The sequence below is a fragment of the Myiozetetes cayanensis genome, unplaced genomic scaffold, assembly GCF_022539395.1.
Source record: "Myiozetetes cayanensis isolate MyiCay16 unplaced genomic scaffold, myiCay2020 scf28, whole genome shotgun sequence".
Taxonomy (NCBI): Eukaryota; Metazoa; Chordata; class Aves; order Passeriformes; family Tyrannidae; genus Myiozetetes; species Myiozetetes cayanensis.
The window spans coordinates 2,836,653-2,852,886 of NW_026087499.1; the positions used below are offsets into that span (position 1 = coordinate 2,836,653).

General features: G+C 53.7%; 1 protein-coding gene across 1 annotated transcript in view; it reads right to left on the reverse strand.

Annotated features, from left to right (window-relative positions):
* SAMD11 (sterile alpha motif domain containing 11) overlaps positions 1–16,234 on the reverse strand; it is a 107,708-nt gene that overhangs the window by 20,851 nt on the left and 70,623 nt on the right. Inside the window, exons 6-8 of the mRNA XM_050322220.1 lie at positions 13,897–13,989; positions 7,244–7,408; positions 2,471–2,624 (exon numbers count right to left, since the gene is read on the reverse strand). Of these exons, the coding sequence (XP_050178177.1) occupies positions 2,471–2,624; positions 7,244–7,408; positions 13,897–13,989 (412 nt within the window). The remainder of the gene's footprint in view (positions 1–2,470; positions 2,625–7,243; positions 7,409–13,896; positions 13,990–16,234) is intronic.

Below are 16,234 nucleotides of genomic sequence, written 5' to 3' on the forward strand. Positions count from 1 at the left end.
CTTCCCATGCACTAGAGCAGGATGCTCAGAGCTCCATCCAGCTTGGCCTTGGACACTCCAAGAGATGGGTCCATCCACAAACCATACCAAGTCATGACTGTGGTAGCTTCCCATTTCCCAGCAGGTTTCCCCAGCTCTGCTAACCAAGGATTTTTACACTTGAGAGCCTGGCCAAGGAGGTTGGCCACACAGGACCTCACCACACCCTCCCTGTCGGAGCAGGTGGCTGCAGAAAACACAAACAGCCTGGTCTTGCCATGTCTTGGGATGGCAGAAGAAAGGAGCACAGGATGTGCCCAGCCAGGCCCACACCAGGGGGATGTTTCAACATGGTTTGTCTCAAAGCTCCTTGGAGAATTACTCTGCCCAGGAATAAGAGCAGGTCCTGGATGTAGAGTCAGAGCTGGGAGTGCTGGGAGAAAACAACAGCCTGGTTGATAACCTGCTGTGAGCCTTATTTCAGCCTGCAAGCTCTTGGACAGAAACGAGACCACAGAGTGAACAAAAAAAACAAGCAAAAACCAGCTTTTTTTGTTTCGTGCCCACCAACACAGCCATGGGCTGGTCTTGCTCACAGCCAAATAACCAGACCTTTACAAGTGGGTGCAAATATCCTTGCTCCACACAACTTAACCACACTGCACTGCTCTTGAAACTGAGCCACTCAAAAGCCTTCCCAAATGCCAAACTACAACCTTGCTTTCAAGATGAGACCTGAGCAACAAGGGACACTGAGACACTGAGTGACTCCTGCAGACCTATTCCAAGGTCCCACAGGTGTTTCTCTCGACATCAAAGGCAGGCTGTGCCCCTGTGTGTTCCTCCCCCCTCCTCAGCTCGCCAGGATTTCGCTCCCACACCAATGCAACTATTCCCAGGGCTGCTTGGAGAACCGAATCAAGATGAAAAGTAGTGGTTTGTTCCAATAATCAACTCCTGGCCTTCACTCTCTGTCCCCTGAGCTAGTGAGCAACTTCTCTCTGCTTTTCCCAAACCAGATTTCCTGGCCTAGCCCAGCTCCATTACCTACAGCACCTGCCTGGCAGTGGCAAGTGCCCCTGGGTCTGATGCACACCGAGCCCATTTTCGGTTTGCCCCTCCTGCGAGCAGCACCTCCCCGTAAGAAGCCTCCACCCTTCCCGTACATGCCTTTCCAGCCGGGCCTCTGGCTGGCCTGGCACCTCTCCAGGCCACACAGCGCTGGAGAAATGTTCCTGCTGACTGGCTGTGCTGAAACCCGTGGATCCCTGCATTCCTCACAGGTCTGCCTGCAACCCGCACGGATCGGGCTGCGCTTTATGAGGCGGGTTAGCCAAAGTACACCCTGCGGGAGGAGAAGGGTTCACCGGGTCTGCCCAGCCCCTACACATTGCAAAGGCACTGGTGGGACAGAAGGAGAAAACAGGAGGGGAAAAAGAAAAAAAAAAGAAGGATCTCCAAGGCTATAAATGTGGGGGGGAAACTCTGGACTCAACACATACATACACGTGCTACAGAAGTGATGTGCAGCCTGCTCTGCACCCACCCCCTCAGGAAAGCCAAAAAAAGTCTGAATACCAGAGTCTTTCACGGCTTGTCCCGTGATATCCTGAGCCTCTGCATCCCTGTGGCCCTTTCCCGCCTCTGCTATCCCTGTGTGTCAGAAATGCACACAGCTTTAATTTAATTTCCCTCTGAAGTTCTTGATTGCAGAGGGAATGGCTCGTGGCACAGAGCAAGATAAATGAGCTAGAATTTCCTGGGGGGAAAGGGAGGGTGGGGGGAATATCAGCTTTCCAGCACTCCTAGCAGTGGTAAAGGCAAGCTGTGCCTCTTTTCCTTAAAAAAAGAAAACTTCTCTTTCTATTCCATCTGAGAGCATTTGTTCTCTCTCCTCATCCAGGGATGCTGCAAAGTTAAACACCTTAACTTGCTCTTGGCCAAAGAAGAGGTTAAAGTGGCATCTGCTCTGGAGATCCAGGGCAGGATTGGGATCATTCCAGCCAGACAGCTGCTCACCTGGATGTGGATGCACATGTGCCCAAGCATCTATCACTCCCTTTTCCATACAGACACCCCAGCATGGGACAGAACACCCCCCACCAACCTCTGCACCTGCACAACACCCAGGGGAGACACTCACACCTTACCTGGGCAAACCAACCCTGCCCAACCCCTGGGCACTGCACAGAACAACAGAGTCCTTAAGGCTGGAGAAGCCCTCCAAGACAGTTGAGTCCAACTGTTAACCTGACACTTCCCTGTCTACTGCTAAACCCCGTCCCCAAAGCGCCACATCCACAACTTTTTCGAACACTTCCAGGGACGGTGACTCCACCACTTCCCGGGGCAGCCTCTTCCAACGCTTGGCCCAGGCGCTCCCTCCCCTCCTGCACCCCCAGGACACCCTTGCCAGCCTTTCCCAGCCTTTCCCGAGGGTGCCACCGGCGCGAAGCCCCACACCCCCCACCAAACCCCGCCCCCGCGGTACCTCTCGGGGAAGTGGGTGTCCCTGTGCTGGGGGAGGCCCTGCTTCCTCCGCTGGCTGGAAGAGTTGCTGGCCGAGGGGATGTGCGCTTCCATCGCGCCGGGGTTCCGCGCCGCCGCCGCCGCCGCCGCCACCTCTTGCCGCGCCCGCAGGAGATCTGGGATGAGGAGGGAAGGGATGAGCTGCCTGCCCCGGCATCGACCCCCCGCACAAACCCCCTCCCCTCGCCCCAGCCCCGCGGATGGACGGGCAGAAGAAACACCCGCTGCCCGCCCGTCCCCGCCGCGGGGGCTGCTCCGGGGATGCTCCGGGCTCCCCGCGGGCGACAGCGCTGCCCCGGGGCTGCTCCCGGCCGTGCCCGCAGCCCCTCGGGCGACAGCTGATGCCCCCCCCGTGCCATCCATCCCCGCGGCTCCGGGGCTCCGGCAGGGGCTGCCCCGGTACTCACACGGCGGAGCGGGCTCGGGCTGCTCTTGGCGGGATCCGCCTCCGCCGCCGAGGGAGTTTGGCAGCGGAGGAAATTGTGCAACTACGGGAGGGAGAGAGAGGGAGGGAAGGAGGGAGGGGAGGGGGGGGTTGGATTTGCTGTTTAATTGCCTTCCTGCCGGAGGGAAGGAGGGAGGGAAGGAGGGGGGAAAAAGGGAGGGAAGGATGGATGGATGGATGGATGCGGGGAGGATCTCCCCAAACTGCCCTCTGCTCCCTCTCCGCGGGCGCGGAGCCTCCGGGTCGGTCCTGAGCGGAGCTGCGGTGGCACCTGCCCCGGCCCTGCCGCGCTCCCTCCGCCCCCCGTAGCCCCCGCTGGGCTCCGCCGAGGTTATGGGGGCTCCCCCGGGGGCCGCGGAGCTTACCGCGTGTGCTCTGCCCCCGTCGGGACAGCATCCACCCCGAAAACACAGCCCAGCACCTCCAGCTGCTGCTGAATGCAGGGAACAGGGGGCCACACTTCCCTGGGCAGCCCCTTAATCCACACCTGACTCCCTGCCCAGGAACACACATCCCTGCTCCCAGGGACAGCCTGGCAGCAGGGTCACAGCAGTTGGAGCACCCAGGGCTGTTTTCCCAAACATGGTGGCCCCCCCAGTCAGCCACCCACATCCTGGGGGATGCTGTGGCCTCACCTGGGCAAGGGGTGAGGGCTGGCCCTGCAGGGTCTGTACCTGCCTGGCACAGCTCTGCTGTAGGAACGGGAAGGGCCTGGCCACAGAGCAGAGGAGGACGGGGTACAGGAGGGGCCCCTCCAGCCTCAGGCACAACACTTCCATCAGACATCAGCTGCAGGTCAGAAATGCGCCCCTCATTAAACCTGTGCTGCCCTGGTACCACTGCAGAACCTGTGACCTGTGTCACCCTACAGTGACACCTGTGCAGTGACAGGTTATACACTTGTACAGTCTCTCCAGGGCGGGTGTCAGCGCAGACAAGCTGCCCACACAGGGGCTGTGTGATGGACAGTGCAGGCATAGCCACAATCACCTCAGGCACCACTAAAGGGGATCACAGCAAGCCCCAAGGAGGAGCAGGTGATGCAGGTACAGCTGATGTGCTACTGCTCAGAGAACAAGAAGCACTGGTGACATGGGCACCCATACCAGGCACACCGAGAGAAGCTTTTCCAGAGTGCTCCTCTCTCCCAGTTAATCATCAGGACTCCCTTAGTCCCTGTATCTATATAAAAACACCCCATACACAACTTATATCCCACAACAAAACCTCTGCTGCCATTCACAGAGTACACAGGAAACTCACACACACAAAAGCATACTCAGAGGAGACCTCCCTCACGTGCTCATCATGCACCAGGCTGCAAAAGGAAACCAAAACACAGCTGGGGACAGCAGGAGCAGGAGATTTATCTCAGTGAACACACACCCTGGGCAGGATCAGCTTGCATACTGAGATTGCAAAGCCCTCCACACGTCCAGCAGCACATCCCTCCTCTTCCCACAACGGAATTTGTAAAGCCAGGTTACCGTAAGAACAATGCATGACCCTGGTGATGACAGACTTCCCATCTCCCTGCCTTCCTTTATACCACCATGCTGCTTTCCTTCAGTTCTGGAAATACCAGAAACTCACATCTCTATTAGCCCAGCCTGAGCTTCCTCAGTCACATCATCCAACATTTTGGTGATGGTCAGGGCTGAAGCCCCGTGGCTGGGGTGGAAACACTTGCACAGCTGCTGTTTTTGCTGGCAGTAAGGCAGGCACCGGTGCCTGAATATCCAGCCACACTCCCACGTGCACAATCCCTGTCCCCCACCCCCAGCTGAGGGGACAGCCCTTAAAATGACAGTTTCTGAACTGCAGGGGCACGTAAGGAACACCAAACCCCATCGGATCACGTTAAAAAAAAAAAAAAAAAAGCCCAGAGAACTCGCCCAGCCAGGGGCCGTGCACCTCGAAATGTTTATAAATTAATTATCTGAAAAACCCAGGTCACTCCTCGTCGCCACAGCGCCTGTAATTTAGAAGTCTGGCGTGCAGCCAGTTCCAGGAGCTGCATTGATCCTGAATGACCGCAACAACCCCCTGCACACCCACCCTCTCCTCGCCGCTTCCCCCCTCCTCCCCTCCCCTGCGCCCCTACGCCCTCGCCCAGGCCCACCCCCTCTCCCCTAGGATCTGTTATTTACAATCCTGCACTCTGACAGTTGGGAAATCAGATTGATTGACAGTGGGACGCTGGCGGATGGAGGTTCCAGGCACGGAGACAGACTGAATTCAGAATGTGGGATGAATGCCACTGGGAGAACGGGGGCGGAGGAGGGGAGGGGGGAAGAGGCTGAAAAGCAATTAAAAAAATATTTTTTTTCTAAATTATTAACATTTTTTAAATTATTAATGTTATTGGTGCCTCCATGTGAGCCCGCAGATAAACTGCGCTTTGTACTAATAATTTATAGCCCAACCAGGGCCCTGTGGTGTGGAGACAATCCAAAAATACACCAAGTTTTGTCTTGTCAGTGTTACACGAGCGAGTCTTGTCCGTGCAGGCGCCTCTTCTCCCCCTGCCTGCCCAAAACCCCAGTGTGACCCCTCACCTTACACATGCTGCTGAGACAATTCTGTCATAATCATAAAAATACGTCAGGCTCTTAACGTAATGAGCTACTCTGCTGGTTCCACGGGGGAGAAGGGGGTGATCCCAGCTGTTCTGCAGCACATGCTGGTGGGATGGACATGTCCACGAGTCCAGCAGCCATCCAATGCCAGGCTGGGTGGTCTGTCATGACTGCCTGTCACAGCACTGGTACACACCACACACATTTTGAGCTGTGTATTTGCTCTGTTGTATGGTCTACACACGTGTTCTACAGGGTCCACATCTGAATGCCACAGTTGAATATTCAACCTGTGCATACTGTCGTGTCCTCTCCTCTGTGTTCATCACATGAACATGTGAAACCCCAGCCCTATGGCCCTGTACCCATGTACCCTCTTTGCAGGAGCCCTGCAGCTCTGAAGATGCCCGGGACAGCTCAACACCACACGCAGAGCACGTGCCACGCTCACCAGGTCGTGCCTCAGCACAGGTCCGTGCCCTGCCTTTGCTGATAAGCGAATCCTCGCTCCACAGCGAATGGAATCGCCTTCCTGCCCCCAGAGAAGCCAATCGAATCAAACAGAGTGGAAAAGAAGACAGCCTCTTCATTAACCTAACAAGGAGCCCCGGGGATTTACACATGAGACCAGAGATTCTCCTCCAGCTCTTGCTGGATGCTTTGCTGATGCTGCCCCTGCTCCTTCCCCGGCTCACCGTGTGAGCCCTCCACACTCTCGGGCAGGAAGCAGAAGGGGGACAGATCCTTGCACAGCACTGTTTTTCAGTGATGCTTCGACCCTCTGCTTCCAAGGCTGGAACAGCATCACCTCTTCCATCTCCCTGGCTTTGCCTGCTCCAGAGAGCTGAGTTACTCCCCCCACCCCCGGCTCCTGCAGCACAGGACTCGGAACAAGGCTTGGCTTTACTCAGGGTGAAGCTGAGCCGGTGCCAGCAGTTTCAGCTCCCCTGAGGGAAGGTGTGGTGGGCTGAGGAACCCGATGGAGGGAATGTTCCTGGATCCTGCATCCTCCCAAGTGGATCCAAGGCAGATCCTGTAACTGCCTGGTGCCCCCTTTAGGCACAGCGCAGGACGCGCTGGATCCAGCCAGCTCCTTCCACAGCCCAGGGAAAACACACCAGCAATCCTTCCATTCACACGGGACCCCTCAGATCCCAGCACTGCAGGACACTTATCCCCTCAAGGGCACCACTCCAGCCCCGGGGGAAGGCGGTAACATCTTCTTTGCATTTCCATCACCAAAGGGCAGGAGTGTCTGGCACTGTCTACATCTCACACCCCTGCTGTGTTATGCCAACACTCATCCCCCCTTGCTCCACACCGTGACCCAAATAAAGCCTCACACCAGAGATTCTGAATATTCACATTGACACAAACCCTCCAAACAAAGGAAGGACCCCTCTCAGCACCAGTGCAAAACACACAGTTGTGATGTAGCAAATCTATTCCAGTAAAGAAATGCGTATCCCCCAGAGAGCTACAGAAGGAATTGGCACTTATAGATGGCTGAGGGGAGATGCCCCCATGGAGATGGTGGGAGAAAAGGTGTCTCTAGGACACCTTTTAGCACCACTTGCATTCACTGCATGATAAACACGGAACACTGCAGCCCATCAATCCCCACCAGGTGCACACAGGGGGGATTGGGAACCTTGACAGACTTATCCCAAATGGCACCATGGGCCCCTCCTCCCATCTGCAGATCCTGTACCTCCATGGCTGGGCACTGCCATGCTGTTGGCCAGCTGGTAGAGACGTTGCTGCTGCTGCTCTTCAAAGGTGCCATGCTCATTCAGTGCTGACATCATGCGTCTGTAGTGCTCCTCCGGGGTCATCTGAGTCACCGAGTCCTCCAGCAGAGGCGTGTGGGAGTTTTCTGAAGAGCAGAAAGATTTGGGTCTTTTGTTTTGTTTTGTTTTGTTTTCCAGAGAGATATGCAGCAGAAAAATCACGTAAGTACAGGGACAGTGCAAAAAAAGAAAGAGATAAGGGGGTTAGAGGGATATTAGCACAAATTCCCACAACTCTTTAGTGTTCCCACCGAGCCTGATGTACCAAGCTGCCAAATCAGCCTGTCCTTGTGCTCGAGATGTACCACTGTATGTGGTCAAAAGGCACCTAACAACCTGCTAAACCTCCAAACATGGGTACACTTACATACAGAAAAGCCCCCATCACCCAAAAAACTCATCAGCTGCTTTTTCTGTTTCCTCCTAAAGCACCAAGCTGTAATAACACAAAACTGCCAGCAAGCTCTGTACCCCCAACGTGGCAGAGGAGACAGGGAGGATGGAAGAGTTCAGTGAATTCTCACCCTTCCATCTCAGGGGACATGAGTTCTTTTTTCAGCTCATACCTGGCCTGACATGCACCTCTTTCCCCCCACCTTCCTGAGCACAAAAACGTGAGAGATGCTCGTCACCCAAGGGAAGTGATGCTGGCAGTGACAACATCCACCTGCCCAGCTCTGCTGGGGAAGTCTCAGGAGCAGGTTGTTTCACATCTGCACCGTGTGGCTGAGCACCCTGGGGCCATTAAAATCACACCCAGCATGCCTCCCTATCCATCTTCCCGGAACGACTGCAGAGCCCAGGGAGGGAGGTGCTTTGAGGAAGGCCCTGCCTGCTCCTGGGGCAGGAGGGATCCCAGCCTGACAGTCAGGGAGAGAAAACCACAGAGGCTTTCTGTTTACTGTAAGCACAAATCAGAGTAATTACCACTCTCCGCCTTGGCTGCTCTAACACTATTTTATCTCGGATCTTCCCCACAGGCAAAGCCTTTTCATTACTCAGAGAGGAACTCCCAGTAACAATCTGAGCAGGCGGAGGGGAAGGGAGGGAGCAGGATGGGCTCCCCCCACGCTGCAGTCACAGGACCACCACTGTGTTCACTGAGTGACAAGACCACCCCACTGCCTGCCCCAGGATTTGTGCTCCTTCATTTCACTGACAGACTCCCCCAGGGACCACGGCAGGTGATTCTGCTGCCAGACTGGCTGCAAGTTCAAGGTGGTGGCTCTGAGCACACAGGACACCTGCTTTGCACCACAGTTTGTGAGGAATGCACAGGCACTGGCCATCCTGCTGGGAGAAAAGAGCTGTGGATCCCTCCCAGGTGAGACAAAGCCCCCTGAGCTGGCTATCAGAAAAGATAAGTCTGTGGCAGACAAAAACAGCCAGAAAAGAGTCAGAGTGGCTGTAAAACGTGGCCCTGCCACAGCAGCCCAGGGACTGGGTCACCTCTGCCTTGCACAGAACGGGCTGTCTGACACCAAACCCATGGCCCAGCCAAGCACACAGGGCTCAGATTTTGGTGGATGAAACCTTCACATGTTGTAATGAAGCCACCCTCTCCCCAAAACGTAGGAGGGAATAACAACAATAACAGCAGCAATAACAACAACAACAGCAGCAACAACAAATAATATTATTATTTTTTAAAATAGCCTGAGCTGCACAAAGTTGGGTTTGCATCCACTGGCTCCCAAGGCACTCTTCCTCTGCAGAAGGGAAATTACCTCAGTCAGTCCCCTCCAGCTCAGGTCAACCTTCCAGCACAGCAATTTGTGGCTCTATCTGCAACCACGGATCTCTACCCCACTGACACACATCTGCATCTCAGGGACCACTGGCTTCCTGTGCAACCACAGGTTCAGAGCCTGCTTCAGGCTGGCTGGGATGAGGAGCTGGGTTCCCACGCTGGCCCGTGAGCCTCACCCCTAGAAGCCAGACCCCAAAATGAGAGGCTGCCCTGGACAACAGCCAAGCCACTCCTGCTCCCTCCCACTCCCTCCTCCAGCACCCAAAGCCTGCAAGACACCCCTGGTGGAAGCAGGGGAGTGGTGGGCAGAATTCCCTTCCAGGTCCCCTTCCCTCCAAGTCACTCCCAGGGGCCACATTCCCACATCCTCCTCTGCTCTCTCACCACTCCTGCCACCTCCCCCAGGGATGCAGGAGCACGAGGTTTCAGTTCCCTTCTGATGCTCTTAACCAAAGGTCTAAGGAGCAAAGCCACATGCCACAGACCTGATTTAGAAAAACACTGATTTTTTTTCCCTCCCTACAGCTGTGTCATTAGAGAAAGAAAAGGGAGGGGGGGGAGGGGATTTAATAACACTTAATTACCATAAACTCTATCGGATCAGCCGCAGAGCAGATTTCAGGTGCAAGGAGGGGAGGGAGAATGGGGGTGGCAAGGGAAGGCTAAGAGGAAGGAGGAGCCCAGGGAAAGGCTGGATTTCCACACTTAAAACTTGGAAGATTTCACATGACTCAGCCAGCAGTAATTCCAGCTTTGCTGAAGCTTTGCTGTCTGCTTTTGTCATTACCGGGGGTAATGCGGGAGACTGATCTCGCCAAATCTCCTCCAGCCGCCAGGTGTGAAATGGACTCTGGCAGGGCCGTGGGAAGGCAGAGCCAAGGCAGCATCTGCTGGGCCCTCATGCTCTCCACCAGCCCCCTCCTGTTCACCCGAGCCAAGGGGAGCCCACCTCTGCCACCACTGATGGCACAGCCACAGGGACCTCTTGGAGGACGCAGCCCGAAGGACGTGTCACTGCTGCACAACCTCTTCCAAAGAATTCTGTAAGGTCCATCCTCTCCAAGCAATTCCAGCCTATCCATCCCTTCTCCTTTGCTACAAACCCATGACAGGCCAAGGTTCCCTTTATTCCACCCCAGTCAAAGCTCGAGGAACCTGCTGCAAATGCATCTCACTGCAAACTCAAGGCCAGGTCTTGGGCAGTAGCTTTAGGGTCTTCTCTTGCCAGGGTCAAGGGGGTGGGGGGGCTGTGTCCACTCCCACAACATTCAGCAGTCTGGGTCTGGGGGGAAAGCAACTGAAGTTTTCAGCAAGAATGGGGCCAAACCTTGTTCCTCTATTTGGCCTATTTGGACAGCTGCCCCAAGGAGGAGAGGGGCCAAACTGACAGAGGCTGGATCTGAATTGCTCAGCTGCAGTCCAGCTCCAGTTCTGGTCTGGTTCATCACCCAAAGACGCAGCAAGACTTTGTTTTGTTTTAAATGATCCACAATAGCAAAGAAAAGAGAATGGCAGAGAGGGAGCAGCGCATGAGCTCATCGCCCGCCCCAGGGGGTGAGCACAATATTGTTCCCTACGTGTTGTTTTCCAGCGCTTCTTCCAGCCCGGCTTCCAACCTTCCCAAACGAGGAGGCTCCTACCAGATACATTTTTCAGCAGCTCAAACGGGAACCAAAACGCTCCTTGCCGATTTTTCCTGTCCCGCGATCCCTCGGTTTTGTTCCGCGTCCCGGGGTATCGGGGAAGCAGATCTCCAGACACGCTGCTGCCGCGGGAGAGCCAGGGTTTCACTTGGGGAATTGTCTCCTGGGGAGAGGAGAAAGCTCCCTCCGTGACCTGCCAGCACAGCCCTCGCTCCCAGCCTCTGATACTGCTCCCATTTCCATATTAGACGCGAGAACGTTCTGCTCTGTTTGACAGCGGCGCGGCCCCGTTTCCACCGAGATGGGGCTCTCTTTTGATCTCTGGAGCGCACGCTGCGAGCTGGGGAGGGGGAAGGGAAGGTGGCTGCTCCCCGCTGGAAGGGTTTCCAGCCCTACAGGTGTTTTTTCACTCAGTCGGAGAGCGGGAGTGATTCCCTTGGCTGCCTCTGTTCTCCTCGCCTTGTCAGGCGCGGCCACGGCAGCACGAGCTGTGCCATGGGGTCACTCCTGCTCTTCAAAAGGCTGTTCCCGAGACAAGGCAGCTGTGCCCCCAGCAAAAGCTGCTTCTAGGGCAGTGTGTGATGGAGAGCAAGAGCTGCTCCCAGGGCAGCGTGTGGTGGAGAGGGGCAGAGTCCTGCCTGGAGCCGGTCACCGCCACAGGGGATGCGGGATGTGGAGGAGCAGCACCTGCACAAGGCACAGGACCACCAGGCTGGAGGAAAAGGAGGGCTGTGTCCCAGAGAACACTGCAGACCCAGCTCCTACTGCAGCACAGCGTGAGGCTGCACAGGCTCCAGAACTCCAACCGGTCCTTGCTTCCCTTCCCACTCCTAAATCACAAACTGCACTCTGGGTCCCAGCCAAGCCTGGGGCTCCAGCACAACCTCGCACTTTGCTCCACTGCAGCAGTTCCCAAATCCCAGGTGAGTGGCCTTTAGGGTCCCTCCCATTTGAAAATGGCTTGTCACACAGCGTGGATGGTTCTGTTTCCAGCCAGAGCTGGGGACACGGGCATCGTTTCCCTCCATGGCACAGGAACGCTGCCTGACTGACAGCAGCACAGGAAGGCTCCTGGGAGTTCTCAGCTGGGAGGTGCTGCCACTGTTTGGGCCTAAAGACAGAAACATTGGCTGCAGCCTCTCCTTTAACCCCCTTTTCATAGCAGGGGGTGGGTAGACAAAGACCCCCAAAGCACAGAAGTCTCAGCCCCTCACTATTCCAATGGTATTCCAGCATCGGCACAGCCTAGGCTTAAATTCCTGCACAGCACTGGAGGGAACAGGGGCTCTCCAAAGATCTAATAAAAACAGGTCACATGGGAGATCACTAAAAGGCCCAGCTCCAAATTTCCACTCTGCCTCATCTCTTTCAAAGGGCAGGAGAAGGATTTCCAAGGGAAGAAAAGCGGGAGCAGAAAACAAAACTTTTTTTCTTTATTCGGGGCTTCCTGGGAACCCCTGGAAGGGAATCTCCCAGTCCCTGGGAGCAAAGGAGCAGGATTTAGATCCCAAGTGCATCCTGCAAAGCCAAGGGCTCCTCACCTGCCTCACACTGCCCCCAGCCCACCCCAGTAAACAAAAACTGTGGGAAGGCCAGAGGAAAGAACTGGAATGAGATCACTTGACCCTGCTGCTCCCGTGGCAAAACCAATCCATTTGTGCCAGTTCAGCCACTTTACTGGGATGAATCCAAACGCAGTAGTTTGGTTTCAGACAGCTTGCTTAAGGTTCAGCTCATTCTCAGCCAGGCCACGCAGGTTTGCTGTTACCTGGATTCAGTTCCTAAGAAGGAACTGTCTTGGAATTCCAAAGGATACAAACTCAGCAGAAATAGCAAAGTGTCAAGTGTGTTACAGGAATCCCAAGTCTTGATATAACAAACATGTTTTGGAACCTATCAAAGCATCCTGCTGGAATTTTCCTGCACATCCACAAGAAACATTTCAAGGGTAACAGGAACAGGGCAGATGAAAACAAATCAAGGAAAACAGATAAAGAGTAGCAGTATAAAGGGTTCCCAGTAAAATCCAAGGCACTTCTACTGGTACAAAAGAGTTAACAGGCAGGAGAGGGTTACATGAAAGAGAAGATTTAGTATGTTCTCAGGTGATGTTGGCAATATTCTATTAAGTAACATCAGCACTCAACATCCTCTCAGAGTATGCTGCCTTCAGATCGTAATTTGGGGACAAGAAACAATGTACAGGAACATTCTGTGAAATCAGGATGCAGAACAGGTCCCCACAATATATCTTTATAAAGCATAACATAAAGCACGCAGTTTAAGAAAGCTTTAGGACAAATTGCTGCAAAAAGTCCCTGTTGAGGTTCCCTGGATGGGTTATTGAGAATATACACCTCAGAGAGTCTCAGCTGAACTCCAAACCCATGGAACAGAGTCTGCTTTCGTTTTTTTAAGTGGCAAAGAGTGCAGGTTGGGCACAGGGATCCCGACGGGTGTTACTGACAGCTAATTAGTTTGAACTTAACAACAAAGCCTTTAAGCAAACGGCCTGCAAAACCTCATTTACCCAACCTGGAGACAAAACTCATTAACTGCAGGCTCCATTACCCACCCCACTTTGCCAGCCCTAAAGAAAGTTTAAAAATCGCCTTTACGGGAAAGAACCCGAAGACAAACCAAGAGATTAAAAAATAAAAATAAATCCCTGAGCAGAGAAACCTTCTGCAGATTCCATCTCTATAGGAACAGAGCCACAAACGCATAAGAGAGAACCAGGCAGCCCTATTCTCCCTGACAGGCTTCTTTTTTTTCCCTTTAAAGGAACAGATGCCAGCACGATAAGCCTGCGTGTATCTCTTTATATTAAACATGTAATCAAGACATTCTGCCTGAAAAGTGGAAACACCCCTAAAAATCCACCTCAAGGGCTGCAGCTTGCTTGCTCTTTTTCTTTTTTTTTTTTTTTTTAATCATAAAGCAATTATTCTAATTAAGAGGCTCGCACCGAGAGCCTCCCCCTTTACCCCGAGGAGATAAAAGAAAGCAGAGAGCCCTGGTCGCCTCCCTCATGCACCCTCAGTGCCAGACACGGCTCCCACACCGCAGCCTCTTGCAACCCTCCCTCCCTCCCCTCTCCTTAATTTCAATTAAGTTCCACTCTTAAGAAAAGAGAAGAAAGGGGAAGGGGATGGGGGAGGGAGGGAGAAGCAGCACTTACCCTTTGGGGACTCACTTCTGGCTTTCTTGCTTTCTAAAGGACACTCACTGCTGCTGTTGGGAGAACATACTCTTCTCTTGCCTAAAATTTCATCTAGAAGAGAGATGAGAAACCTGAGTATCAGACAAGGTTGTACTTTCCCCTCTTTGCAGAAGCGACCAGAGAGACTTTGGTATTTATGCTTCTCTCTCACACACACAGGCACACACACACACACATATATTACAAGCAGAAAGGGGAAAAAAAAAAAAAAAAAAACTAAGAAAAAATCATCATCTTGAGAGCCTTGATCTGCTTTCCTAATCACGCAGCCCAAAAGCACATAATGACTATTCGCACACTGATCAATGCAACGTTTTAAAGCTATAAATTCTGAATCCAGTTGATTTCCTTACTGAGTTTCATCATTTGTTCTGGTGCCTTTTGTCCCCCCGGTGTTTCCACTCCTTTCATGCCCTGATGCAAAGCAACTGGGGGAAAGGAAGGGGAGGAAAAAAACAACACACCAAAAAAAAAAAAAAAAAAAAAAAGGCACAACAGATCTCTGAATCTTCCTACCACAGTATCTCTCTCTCTCTCTCCCTCAGTCTCTCCCCCTCCCTCTCCCCCCCTCCTCCTTCAAAACCTCAAGGTCCTTAGCAATCTTCCCCCTCTGGATTGTACGGAAACACTCAAGCCTTTTGCATTACTGCAGCCCTACAGACCAACAGAAAATATCTAATATACAATTACAGCATCCCCGACCAGATTTAAAATCAATATCCTCCCATAATAACGCTGGGGAAACTGAAAGCATGATGGTGCATATGGGCAGGAAGGAAGAGCCTGTTTGTCACTGCAAGCATCAAATTCTCATCTATCAAGGGCTTGTTAAAGATGCAGCATCTTAAAAGGGAAAGAAAAAAAAAAAAAAAAAAAGACACATCTCACAAACAAGCACCATGTTTGAGTGAGAACAGGTCATATCTGCCTGTGTGTGGACACACAGGCAGAGCTGCTGCAATCTGCCCAAAATGTGTGGGTTAAGGAAGGTTACAAACCCCCCCCCCGGTCCTATTTATAACAACAACGACGTTATTCCTGTTCCAGGGGACATTTTCAGCCGAGCCAACTGTCCCCTGCACTCAGGATCACTCCCCATCACCCGGGATTCAGCTGAGCAGCCCAGGTTCCTGCATTTAGCAAGAGATCCAGGGCACAGGTCTGTGGCTGCCACAGCTGAGTGCAGAGAAGCAGCCAGTCCCTGTGCCCAGGGCAGCCCTGCCAGCCCTCCTCTATATCCCAGGAGCAATCCAGGAGCTCTGCAAAGTTCCAAGTGGCATTTCAAGCTTTTAAAGAGCACAGGCTGCCTCCAGTCTCCAATCTCATGACCTTGTCACCTAGCCCCTGAACAAAAGTGGCACTCAAGGGATGACTGCAGAGGCTTGAGACCATCCAGAACCAAGAGCAAAGGAAGTACAGCAAAACAGTGGCAACTGGAAAGCAGATGGGAAAGGCCAGAGTCAGCCAGTGATGGCACTGAAGCTCTCTCAGCACTTCACATCCCAGGTGCTGAGTCAGCCCTTCCATTACATTTGAATTTTATCAGTCCTCCTGCCTCAGTTTCCCCTTCACATGACTCCTGCAAAGCCACAGACAGTCTCAGACTCTTCAGAGCTCCAAAGTACCTGGCCACAGAGCACAGAGAGAGGCACCAGCTCCCTCCCCACGGAACGCTTCATTCTTCATGTTGGTTTTCCTGGAAACGCTAAGTCTGATGCTGCAAACCCTGAGCGCTGGAGGCCAAGTTCACAGATCCTCCCCAGAAGTGCTCTCCTCCAGGATTTGTGGCTTTTGGAACAACAAGAAGTCCCGTTGCTCTGCTCGCCCCTCCCAGCCCCGGCCAGGAGGCAGCAAAGCCCAACCAGGGCTTTGAGAGGCAGGAAGAGACTCCATGGAAAAGAACTGGTGACAGAAGCACCAGGTTCCATGTGACAGCAGTTGGAATGTGAGCAGTGAAGATTCCTTGGTTTCACAGCTCTGCCAAGGCACCTCATTACCCCCCATCCCTGCTTCTCTCCCGCTGTTCCACTCCCACCCCCGGGCCCATCTGCCAGCAGACGCTCGCTCCGACTCGCGCCGTGCCCTGCTATTCCCACTATTCCCACACACGTCAGCAGGACAGGCTGCAAGCCCCATCTCCCTCCCAGGCAGCTGCACTGGTGCAGGGGAAGGCCAAGATCATGCAGGAACTCTGAAACAGCACCAACTCCCTCAGACCTGTGCCCCCCCGCCCCCAGCCTCCAGAACCCCCAGCTCTGGGCACACAGGGAGGTGTGACACCTGTGTGACATCCTGC